The 13,055-nt window shown below is 50.0% G+C and overlaps 1 protein-coding gene across 1 annotated transcript in view; it reads right to left on the bottom strand.

The window, feature by feature from the left end:
• Positions 1-11,615: 11,615 nt before the first annotated feature.
• The window catches only part of LOC144167807 (uncharacterized), a 114,142-nt gene continuing 112,702 nt past the window's right edge, over positions 11,616-13,055 (bottom strand). The window contains exon 2 of the mRNA XM_077696977.1: positions 11,616-12,526. Coding sequence (XP_077553103.1) covers positions 12,165-12,526 — 362 coding nt within the window. The 3' untranslated portion in view covers positions 11,616-12,164. The remainder of the gene's footprint in view (positions 12,527-13,055) is intronic.

Genomic DNA, 13,055 nt, shown 5'->3' on the forward strand with positions numbered 1-13,055 from the left:
TCTGGGCGTCAGCAAGTCCTCTGTTAAACCTCCAAGGAATGAGACGAGGAGAAATCAGCTGATATACGTGAGGCTGTGCATCAGCAATCCCTCCAAAAGCACCTGTAGAGCAATACGTTATACTCTTGCGGAAACGAGAAATTTACCTCACAAAAGAATGATCTCGCATTTATTTGACTAGGTTAGGTTAGGTTAGGTTAGGACCACTATGTCACCTTGGAAAACTCTGTAAGCAGCTTGGTTTGCATTCCTCTCTGCATCAGCCTTTGGACTTGATTTTATATAAAAAGAAAATAAAAATACGAAAATGTCAAATAAGGAAATAAATAAGTAAAGAAATAAACACTATACAAGAACAAGTTCTGTGAGCGCAGGAGTTGGTGCGACTTCAGGAGCTGCTGCTGGAGTTCACAGCAGTTACAGGCACAAAAAAGTTTAAACCTGGGCAGAGCCCCCTTCGGGAAAAGTTGCCTTACGCCTTGGCGAAGTCAGGAACTGTTATGTCCGCGCAGTCAGTGACGAGTTGACGCACGCGGGGACACTAAAAAAAGCTGTTTATTCTGGCACAAGAAGAGCACTGCTTTTTGCGACTGGGTTGAAGCACGGGCCCAAAGCGTCTCTCCGTCCACTGTCAATCTCCCCGCCGAATCGGCGGCGGTGTCAGCGAGGGAGACAGTATGCTCTCTCGTGGGGAACACCTCGGGGTCCGGAAGCACCGAACACAGAAATGTGCTTCCGCTGAGGAGCACAGGTATACAGCAGAAAGAAATCATAGTTTTGCGCTGTGCCCAATGTAGGGACTATCAACAATTCAGCTTGGATATAACATGTATATTTTGCTTTAAGTTCGACATCAAACGAGTCCTAATAATCCTTTAAACTGTCATCTCATTCTGGAGGAATCACGCACTAACAGCGCTCTCGGAACGACGATTAAGGTAAAAGTGGCACCGAAAAAAATATATTCTTTCTATTTAAGCAAAGCTTATATGGCCAGTGTTCCGTGATTTCTTTTTGCTGTTTTCGAACGAGATCTTTCGAGGCTGTACGTCTTGGAAAACATTGGAGGCGCTGAAAACGAACATCATAAAACAATGTGTGTTTCCAGGCTTGATTTCGCGGTTCATGTCGTGGCGGGAGAGCAGACGTCGCGGATCCTTAAGACCAGAGGAAGACCAGCGGGAGCAAGTGCAGATACTTGTCTTTGAGCGTTCGGAGTGTCAATGGACCTCTCCTTGTATGCAAACACCGTGACGTCACGAAGGGCACGTGCGCGACGTGTGGCGCCTGCTGGCGGCCGCGAAGTGCGGCGGCGGTTGGCAGAACGCGCCTGCGCCGATGGCGCCCGAAAGGAACGATTTGCCGTTGGTTCGGGCCGTCACTGGCCGCCTACATTGTAGCTGGGGGCCTAGCTATCTTAGCTGCGGCCGCCGCACCTCCATGTAGCTTTCCGCATCTACAACCTTCGCAACACCTTCTTATACCGTACGGTCAACTGACGGGTCGCTTTCGGATAATCAGTGCGTGACAGAGCAGCCTAAACGAGGCATTCTGAAGTTTGGTGCTGTTGCCACGTATTCCAAGGATGTTTTTTACGATTTTTTGTATCGGACACATACCAAGGAAAGCTCATTCATTGTTGCTTTCGAGGTCCGCCTAAACTGAGCGCGGTGCCTCAGGCCGCGTATACACTCCCTGTTCTTGCCCTCTTTGCGTCGCCAGCTGGATACAGTGGAGTACGCACAATTTCATGTCGACGGGAAAAGGAAAGGTAAAGCATGAAAGGATTAAAAAGTAAAATAAGCAGCAACGAAACAGAAATATTAAGAGCAAAAGCCAAAAATAATTTAAAAAAATATTGCGATGGTGTCGTGCTCTACGTAATCGACCGATTGTTTTGTTACCTTTTTCCCCAATGAAATCGCGAAACGGTTCATCGTGATTGTGAGAGTAACATAGCAGCCACATATGGTTAGTGCGTATAGCTTGCGACAGTGGCACTGAAATAATTATCGGCAGTCATAATTTCATCATAGTTAAAGTTAGTGTCCTTGTACGCCCGCTGCATACGCCAGCGTCGGGAGGCCGCAACAAAAGAATACATTCACTGAGCCCGTTCGCTTAGAGAAAACCGATTTTTCGAGTTTTTTCGAGTTGCGTGAGCGGCCCATCTCGCGCCGAAGGCACGATGCTACATGTGAGCACGGCAAGTATCTCTGTTTTGACGCATCCTCAAGGCATAATATAACTGATCAAGGTAAAAATTTATTGCACTTACAAGCAATGAATTTCGTTCGTCTTGAACAGATCCCCCCATAAGACCAAACTTGTCGTGGTCCATCTGGCGGCAGGCGGTTATCGCGGATGCCTCGTCGAAACATTTATTTCGCGTCGCCTAAGCAGGTTAGGCATTCATTGTCTTTTTAATACAGTACTCTACCTCGTCAAAACATGACAACATTTCGCAGCAAGAAAATTTCCTTCTGGCCCCCATCCCTGGCACTATTTCACTGGACCAAGTTTCTGCTGGTGCTGCATGATAGCAGATGGTTGATAAACAGCATCATTTCATGGAACGAATCAACGCGGACTGATATGTAGACGGTATGACTGCGCTTTGAAGAACAGCAGAAGTTCGAGAATGGGAAATGTTTCTACGAGTAAGAGCAGACCATGTCAATGCTTTGGCTGTCAGCCTGTTCGGTGAATTGCGCACACCCACAATACCCGCCGAATTCACCTCATTGGGGACTCGGAAAAGTCTGATGCCACTGATTCTGCTCGCAAGATTTGCGTAGCCGAGAGCACAGCAGCCTACCGGCATCAGAAAAGCCCACACATAAACAAAAAATTTCTCCCACCTCCCCTCGCGGGAACCCCTGTGTAGATGCGACGCATAGGGGGTTCCGTTGTTGGTTCCGTTAGGCTGATTCTCCCATCGCGTGAAACGTGCCGTGAACCCCCTGCCACGGCTATGACGCAACGTGGCGCGGCTATGACGCAACACAATCCAACACAATCCACTTTAATCCAATCCTATCCAAATCCAATCCAATCCAAGCCAAGCCAAGCCAAGCCAATGCAATCCAATTGAATCCAATCCAATGCCCCTCGCGAGAGAGTGTTCGCTATCGGAGAGGAGAGGGGGTGAGCGGCGGAGAGCGCAGCTCGCGCGGCGAGGAGAATGGGGGAGGGGTGTGGACGGACAACAACGCCGTATGGAGGGACAAGGCGAGTGAATGAGATGCAGTCGCATCTAAAACTCCACTTTTGCGCGCGTCTAATGCAGCCTGACTGCATACGCCCCGCGGGCCGGTCCGAATGTTTGGCCAACCACCCTCCCGGCCACACCCAGCACGTGCGCTCGCCGTGACGTCACGGCCGCCGCGTGACGTACCCCGGAAGAGGTCCATTGAGCGTTCAGAGTGTCAATCTAAAATACTCGGAGTAACCTTTCACCCAAAACTGTTTTTGTTACCACACCTTAACATCGCACAAAACAAAACTAATAATGTAACCGCCGCCATTTTCTTTCTGCCGGCTATTTGTGCACCGGCTAATTGACAAGAAACTCATAATTGCGCGATCATTTTATCAGTGTTTTTTATTCGTTGAAGAGTTATATACTCTAGATTAGCAATTCTATGACCAAATTGAGCTTAGAACAAAAGATGAAAATGTTGCGGGAATATTGTGAACAAATTGTCTTTAAAACTATCATTTATGAATAGTTTGGTGCTAGCGTATCATAAAAATAAAAAAAGTAGGGTTTCCTCTTCGCTTTCGCATCCGCTGATAGCCTTCCGAGCTGCTCAAATATTAATTAGTGGCTATAACGTATTCTCAGTACTTAGTGTGGGCAGGCTAGGCATTATTGAAAAGCTGCTCAAAGGGGTGCAGTCTGCAATGATTCGTGAAGGGATTGGGCAACTGCCGACTTTTAATGACGCAGCATAATACTGTGCGAAAATGAATGAATCTCAAGACCAAATCCAGAGCACCACCAGAACCTTAAAATTCGTGCAGGAATTTTTCCAGGGTATGTTAAAATTGGATCCAAGGATTTCTATGTAAGAAACGCGAACCTAAAACGAGGCTGCCAGCAATTTTATTTCAGCGCCTCAAAAAGGTCAGAACTATAACGATAAGTAAGCGACACACAAATCTAGGGATACGGGTTTTAAAGCACTGCAGTACTTGCATTACGGAAGACGAACACAAAGACACACACCTTGTTTCTGTCGAATAACAAATAGCGCTGTTTCAAAACCGGTATCATTGGCGAACTTAACTTGCACGCCCTGCGAAAGTAATCATCTGAACACTTGGGAGCTGAAAACGGCCGTCTCTACCACGAAGGCAACGTTCATCGGTTTAACGTTCTCTATACTGAGACACCAGATCAATTCCTTTCTTAAGCTGTACGCATCAAAGGGCCGAGGGGGGCGTTTTAGGAGACTTTCAGTGAACGCACATCAACAAACTTCGACTTACAATCGCACATGAAGCGTTTTGATGAAGATGAGTCTAATCAGAACGAACAAGATTTTTTTCGGATAACATAGAAGAAGCTATAGGCAGTGTCGCACTTCATCAGCCTAATCGGGGTAAATTAAATTTTGCTTTACAATAACGCCACCCTACCAACGATTTCAAGTTGACCAAGGGACAACCTAGAGTCAAATCTCTACTATAGCGCGCAAGGACAATATATGAGAACTCATTGAATTGTCTATGGCCACAGTAGCCTAATCAAACCAATATAAAAGATGCAGAGGCATTATAGGCAAGGAGTTTGTAGCCACATAGTTATTTTTTCGTTTTCCTTGCTGGAAAGTATCACAGTCCTTCATCGCCATGATAGACGTGAGTACATCCTCGGGATAACCAAGAAAAGATGCCCTCCAGGCTCAAGCTGGCTTCTAAATTTCAACCGCTCGTCTACCCGGGACAAGCGTGAGATTGAACTTTTCATCCACTAATCGGCCGCTTCGACGGCTTCCGAACGATGACTGGGGGGCGGATGTGCGCAAGCTGAACTCCGGGCTGTGTAAAAGATACAAGGTAGTCCCAGCTCAGACGTGGACCGAAGAACGAATGAAGAGTGGCGCCGTCTGGCGGCGGTACGCCCGGTGGAGAGACCCGGAGCCTGCGGGCCACATCTATATAAATCCTTTTCCAGGGACTCATCAACGGGAAGGTTTAAAGCCAGGAACGCGGCTAATCGCCTGCCCCGAGGGCCATAAATTAAAGGCATAAAAACGGTTTCCCCTTACGTAAACGAGTCACGAGCGGCCCAGCGGCGTCTTTTTGCGGTGCACCACCACCACCGCGCCGCAGTGCGTGTGAGCGCGCGCGCCTGTGTGTGCGCGAGTGCGTGTGTGCGTGTGTGCGTGTGTGCTTAGAAGAGGTGCGCAGCAGTCGGCGTGTGTGCGCACATCCTCGAAACCGTGGCCGAAGGGCGGAGTTACGTAAGAAACAAAGCAGCCGCGGAGGCCGCCTTTCTTCGCCGCACTGCGTGCTGCAGGGGTCGGGGCCGCTTTATTGTTGCTCTTGAAGAGAGCCGACAGGCGGCGTTTGCAAAAGGCCTCTCAGATTACCATCTCGCTCCAATGGGCGTACTTGGGCCACCACTAGCATAAAAAATGAACGGCGACCTTTTATTCCCCCTCTGCGCGCGTCCAATCCCGTTCGAGCTCCTGATTGGTCGCCGGGCTCCTCTGAGGATGCGCACTCCCACGCCGCCTCTCCGTGGCTAGCCTTGGCCGAGGCGTGGGGCTCCGCACACTTCCAAGACTCCTCCACCCGTCGTCGACCAACGGAGAGGAGGCGCCAAACGCTCCGCTTGCATGTTAAACGATAGGGCTCCAACGACGTCGTCACCGCCACCGATGCTCCAGAAACGAACGCGAAAGAGCGAACTGACCGGCCGTGCAGGGCGCTCTCTTTTACCTCGCTTTCTCGTCACACTCTTGCAACACCCTTCCTCTCCCGTCGTGTTGTACGCCTCTCGTCAACCTCTTCATTCGCGTATTATTTCACCGTGCCGGTCTTCTTCACGAAGACCCGCCTTGAGCCTTTTTGCAAGAAATTGTACGGACTGGTCTCAACCCGTTCAGAGATTTCTTTTTGCTCCCCTGCGGGATCGGATAAATGCCCGCCTCCGTGACCTGTAATTGGACACGTCTTATCCTCGATGTTCCGACCGCGACAATGCAGCTTAGTCATTATCATCTGTACGTGAACTTGAGAAACGGCACCGTTTCTTGGCTCGCTCTTTGTACGTCCATCTGGTTGTCTCTCCATGGAGACGCGCTCTTTGGTCAGCTTTATTACCATTGCTTAGCCCCTGACGCTGCACTGTGCGGTCTAACGTACCGTCAGACGTCACTCGGTGGCGGTATCTTGCGCTTAAGTCAGTTTATTGGCTTTCTGGTTGTGTAAAGAACACATCCCTGGGTAAAATTGTGAAAAACCTGTCGACGTTGCGCCCATCTGAAGCAAATGAAAGGATGTCTTCATACAAAGAAGGTGATATTCGCTCCACCGTTCTGGCAACTCATTATACTTGAAGCAGAAAAGAGCATTAATGTTGACACTGCAGGCGCGGAGCTGCTCATTCAGCGAACGTTGCAGTGGCAACGCTGCGAATGACACCTCGCCCAGGAAGCGCGAACCTGACAAAGCCGGTGCGTGCGACGGTTGATGAACTTACTCTGAATGGAGTTGGAAAATAATGATTTGCCCTGCTCAGTGCATCTCCTGGGGTACATCTATCGAGGTACTCAAGGGAATTAAGTCAAATGCGTGCTTTATGGGTATTACGTCTTTCTACCGAGAGTTAGAACGGTGCAACAACACAAAATATCAATAGTAACATAACAAAATAGATTGATTACAAATAGCAATCAGACAACTCTTAACTGCATGCGAGTCACCGTAGTCTGTGCGGAGGATCGCGATCAGGTTGAAAAAGGCGAAAAAATGCACGTGGTATTTAGTCAATTTCCACTCTAGAGCCAGACTGTTTGGCTGTATGATGTATAAAACAATACTTCAGCGCCCATTTTCCCTCTTGAGCTGACGGACTGGACTAAAAGAGGTTTTGACCATGCGACAATTAAGTACCAGGCAGGTTGTAACGGGTGCATTGTTAACGAGTGTATGCTGTTAATTGATCACAAAGTAGGTGGTGGAGTTTGGTGAACATGGGGAGCGCAATGCTGCGTTGCGTGCCGAGTATATAGATGAGGGCAGGTAAATAACGATCGTTTCGAAAATAGCTGACGTTTACATTGGGAGCATTCTAACCGACACATCTACATGTATCTGGTCTCAGTGTTAATTTTGTGGCACAGAGGCGGGCTTCCTTCCGGGTGATATTCACTGTCTGGATGAATCCTCACTTCCACTCCCCCCCGTACCCCCCCCCCCCCTGCATCCTGGAGAGAAGTGGCAGCAGGGCATTTTAATTATGAGCACTGGCCACTTCTTCTGATGGCTTATGGCTTAACTCGGTTTTGCCTGGGTGTGCGTAGCGAGTGGTACGGCTAATAGGGAGTTTTAGTACAGCGTTTGTTGCCTTTGCGTACGGTCAAGGCTAAGTTTTTGCGCCACGCTACGTAAACACCGCGAGAGGAGTTTTAGTAGAGCGTCTCATCAGTTTTGCGTAGCGATACGATAATGCTTACGGCGCCATCTGTGGAATGTTTTACGAGATGAATCGCCGGCTGATGATCTGCCAGCGGAGTGCCGGAGTGCATGGACATTTTACGACTATCCAAAGAATTGTAACCAAATTTCCTGTTAGTATTGAATGCAACACGGCCATAACAAGACATGAATATTCTCTTACCTTAGTACGTTCCATAAAGAATGCGTTAAGCCCCGTGGCACTTATTTCGTGCAATCGCAGAGAACGCCCTGAAACGAATGCCCGGGTTTGACGCATACATTTTATTCAACTTCAAAACAATCCAGACATGTGTTTCGAATGAACGCAACGTCACAACATGCGTTGCAAGCCTGAACCGCGGTTGACAGGCGATCGGTGGTCTCCTCCTGCCCATCGTAAAATCGGCACCCACCTCGCGCGCTGTTTGCAGAGACGAACAGCAAGTCACTTAAAGGGGCCCTGAAAGGCATTTTGAGCACACTAAATGAACTAGCGCAATCGCTACATTGGGTCGCCAACGTCACCTGTGCCAAGTATTACTCTTTTACGCGCAGCGGAAAGCTCACACTTTTGTTGCAAAGTTTGTCGCTTTTTTCTCACCCTTTCCTTCGTGTTTTTGGACGCCGCCATCTTCACATGTCTACATCATCGATTCCCAGATGTTCGTCATGAGCTAGACATCCTGCTATTGGGCGGCTTTTTCACGCACTTCCGGCAAAGAGATGAGTCGTCTGCTCAGCGTCGGCTCGCCGGCTGATCTGCCAGCGGAGTGCCGGAGTGCTTTGACATTTTACGACAAACGAAACAAGTGTAAACAAACGCTTAACCGTTTGTATTGAATGCAACACGGCCATAACACGACGTGGATTTTATCTTACGTGAGTACGTACCATAAAGAAAGTCCCGTGGCACTTCTTTGGTGCAATCGCAGAGAACGCCCTGAGCCGAATGCCCGTGTTTGACGCGTACATTTTATTCAACTTCAAAACAATCCAGAGATGCGTTTCGAACGAACGCAACGTCACAACATGCGTTGCAAGTCTGAACCGCGATTGACAGACGATGAGTTGCCTCCTCCTGCCCGTCGTAAATACGGCACTCACCTCACACCCGGTTTGCGGGGACGAGCAGCGAGTCACAACTCTGGCGCGCAAGCGAGAAGGCTTTTAGCCAGGCACACTGCACATACCCCATGCGAGGTTGAGTGGTACGTCGTTCGAGAAAGATAATCCAGACCATGGGAAGCACTATCCACCCGCAGAAGTACAATGTCGCATTTCATCGCGAAACGAACGCGTCCACAACACACAGGAGGCAATGCACACACACACACACAGCTTCGGTCGCTGCATTGGCTTAGCTGCAAGCTTCGTTCGGACAATCAGCGATGCTACGACGATACAGAGCTGCGTGAGGACGACGTGCTAACCACTTCACGTATTTAAAAACACAGGGGCAAAGAACTAGGTTCATCGGAAGCAAAAAATCTTTCCTCCATTATAGTGCCTGAAATATACTGGCTAGTGTGCCGAGGGCGGGCTCCAGGCGGGCGCCGGGAGCCATGTACGCGGCGGTCTGCCGCTTGGGGCGCTGCCGTGCGGGAGTGTGCGCGTTCATCCGGCCCGAGCAGATCGCGCGGTTACCTCCGAGCTGCGTAGCAGACGGCAGCGGCAGAACTTTCCATTCCCGCTTGCGACGAAAGCGAGCGAAAGCGACGGGAATTCTGTCGCGCAACCAAAATTTCTCCCGACCATTCGACAAAAACGATCGTCGCGCGACAAAGCGACGGAATTCCTGCCGCTCTCACTCGCTTTCGTCGCAAGTGCGAAAGGGGATTTATGCGCAATCTCCGCCCCACATAAAAACAAGCTCTTGCTTGTCGCCTGAGCATACGGTTGATATCTGACTACGTTACACTGTGCTTGCCAGTGTATTTAAACGATGTCACTAGGTTTGAAACGTACGCGCTCAGCGTGCAGCTTTGTAAACGCAAGCGGTTTCACATACGCACGCTATTTTGCTGCTAATAGAGTTTTAGTACAGCGTTTGTGGCCTTTGCATACGCTAAACGCTAAATTTTTGCGTCCCGCTACGTGACACCGCGATGGGAGTTTTAGTAGAGCGTCTCATCAGTTTTGCGTAGCGACACACTAATGCATACAGCGCCATCTGTCAAATGTTTTCCGAAATGTCTCGCCGGCTGATCTGCTAGCGGAGTGCCGGAATGTTTGGACAATTTACGACTATCCAAACAAGTGCAAACAAACGCTTTCCCGTCAGTGTTGAGTGCAACACATGGGTGCAGCTTGTCAGAACACGGGTTCTCGCTGATCGAGTGCAGCGTTGGTTTGCTCTTCGCCTTCACGTTCATCGCCGCTGATAAAGCGATCCGATCCGATCCGATCTGCACGGGTTCTGTGTCGGTTGAAAATGTCTTTTCACATGCTGCCGGTAGTAGGAATTACAACCACCGCAAAATAACACCTGGCACCAGCGGGGCCACATCTGAGACCGCGCTTTTTGGATAAACAGTGCGCGGTGCACCAAAGGGAACGAGCGCACGATTCTCCCTACGCGGCTGCGAGTTCGCCGCCGATACCAACTGCAGCCCTGCAGCTACGTACACCGCGAAAGGGCAAGGCCAGGCCGCACACATGCGGCCAGGTCATTCGTTCGCTTTTCCAGCCTGTCTCCATGGTGTCTACAGAGATGAAAAAGCCGAAAGAGCTGGCCCGTAGCAGACGGCAGTCTGTGGGAGCGCAATAGCGGAAGTACGTCACCGCTGAGGAGCGGAGCATCATGGGAGGGGAGGCCAACAGCGAAGAAACAGTTGAAAGGAGGAGGAAATACGGCGCGACGATAATTCGCGGTTTTTGATTTACGATTTCTCAGCTAATACTCATCGCTTTAACAAAATTCTTGCAGGAGGAGATTGCTAATACATTGCTTTATTTGGTTACATGTACATCCATGCATCGGCGGAAGGCATTTCAGGACCCCTTTAACTCTGGCGAGCAATCCGAGAAGGCCACGCACACTGCACATACCCGATGCGAGGTTGAGTCGTACGTCGCTAGAGAAAGATAATCCAGAGCGTGAGAAGCACTATCCACCCGCAGAAGCACACGTCACCTTTCATCGCGAAGCGAACGTGTTTACAACACACAACACACAGCTTCGGTCGCTGTCTCAGGTGCAAGCTTCATTCGGACAGTCAGCGATGTTATGACGATATAGAGCTGCGCGAGGGCGACGTGCTAACCACTCAACATATTTAAAAACCGCATGATCAAAGAACTAGGTCCATCGGAAGTAAATTACTCTCGACAGAAGAGCGGAACGCATGGATGGTTGTCGCGCTACTAGTCGCCATGTTGGAAACGCAAGCGCCCTCACGTACGCACGCTATTTTGCTGAAATAGCGCCCGCTATTCTTCCGTCCGCTAAACGCAGAAGCGGCTTAACGTACGGCGCATGCGCAGTGCGAACGAAGCAAAAAATAGCGTTCGCTAACTGTTTGCGTACGTCTGCGTACGTTATTCTGAAACTGTCTATTGTTATTGTTTAGCTTGGTTCTCAGTACGGTTATGACGCATCTCGAGGCGTGCGGGTAGTTCTTCCTCCGTCAACTTGGCTCGCTGCCTCCTCTTGGTTTTGTACCGATGACGGAGCCTGGCTTCTTTCAGTCTGTCCGACTCACGTTCCATATCCGACGACGAATGCCACCCGGCCGCCCCATATGCGTTTTTTATTTCCATTTTCTATTTAGTTTTTTTTATTTTTATTATCATTATTTCTTTTTTTTTTTTTTTGCGTGGCGAGCGGCGCTGCGAGCTGCGATGGCTAGGGAATTGCTAGGTTCCCTAGTCGCCGCAGGTTCCCTAGGAACCGCTGCCAGCCATATACTCTGGGGCGGCCCTAAATATACTCTGCTCGTGGAGGTAAAACAATGGTTGAATTCAGATACACGCAAACAGGAAAGATACTGCGATTATCCCAGTTGCGATATACGGCAAGTTTACTCACAAGGAACAAATACAAGCAGTTTGCATGTTTGCAGCTGTATTTTCGCGTTCGTTTATTTGTTCATAAATGTATACGCCCCAACAACATCGGCAGAATGACTTCGTGCGTGGGAAATGTAAAGGCCTTTTCAGCACAGTTGACTGCGTCTCTTGAAAGTAGAGCTTTTTAAAAGTGATAAGACTTGTTCCTCGCGACCAGCGTTCGGATAGCGAGAAATTTCCACCGGTGCGCAAATAACGGCGGCAAAGGGAGAAATTTGCATATCCCGGACGAAAAGAATACGATCCGCGGTCTTTCCTGCTTCATTTCCGTGGTCTGCTGCTTCAGCAGCATCAGCAGCCACAGCGCGGAAGACATGTCCAGCGGCGGACGCGCACGCAACCAGAGCGGCGTCGCGTCGTGAGTCGTGACCGCAGGTTTCGCCACACGAGCGGCGACCGCCAAAGCAAGCAGCGACGAAAATTCAAACGTGCCGCCGACGGCAGCGCCCCTCGCGGGGGCACCGCGGGAGACGGCCGGTTTCCGCGAAGAAGGGGCGGCCGTCATCCGCCCTCCCCGTGCTTGCCCCGGCTCGGCCAAGGCACCGGGGCAGCTCGGCTCGGTCCGGGGGGTCGCACGGTCGGACGCTTTTGATCAACCCGCGCCCATCATGGAAGCACGCGCGCAGCAGCTCCTCGCACCTCGGCTGCTGTCGCGGCACTTTGGCTTCGCGCCGCCCCGCTGCTGCCGCCGCCGGCCAGAGGAGAGACGGGCCCACGCCTGGAGTGGCAGTGCCCGCACCGGAACGCCGCGGTGGGCGCCCACGACACAAAGCCGCTGGCCAGACTGGAACATGCGCAGGCGAAAAAATAGCCGCAACCAGAATAACCCCACATGCGACAACAGAGACACAGGGAGCGTTGGAGGCTTGCAACTGACGCTTATAATGAAGAATTTGAATGAATTACTATTTTTATAAAATAGATTAAAGTTCTATGAAGGATACGTAGGGAGAAAACGTTTCGGGAAAGAGACTTGGCTGACTTCAACACACAGTTGGGCATACAGCAGCGGAGCATGGACGTTGTGCTACAAAAAAAAAAAAGGGGGGGGGAGGGAGAAATGGACTAAAAAGAAAAAAAGTGAGAACAAGTGAAGGAAAATATAATTTATAAATCTAGAATTTTCATGAGTACAACTCTGGTCCACGTTCATACGACATATCAATGAAAACCAATACGGACAGGCTTTTGGGAAAATATGATTTTTAAGAAGTCAGAGCCCTTCCACCTTGTGAAGAGAGAAGTCAAGTGAAGCCGGTGCTCTGGTGGGACTTGCTAGGTGACGTTCAGCAAATAGGTATATCGGGGATTCG

Source organism: Haemaphysalis longicornis, unplaced genomic scaffold (genome assembly GCF_048455015.1).
Source record: "Haemaphysalis longicornis isolate Haplotype H1 unplaced genomic scaffold, Haemaphysalis longicornis Haplotype H1 scaffold_2, whole genome shotgun sequence".
NCBI classification, from domain to species: Eukaryota; Metazoa; Arthropoda; class Arachnida; order Ixodida; family Ixodidae; genus Haemaphysalis; species Haemaphysalis longicornis.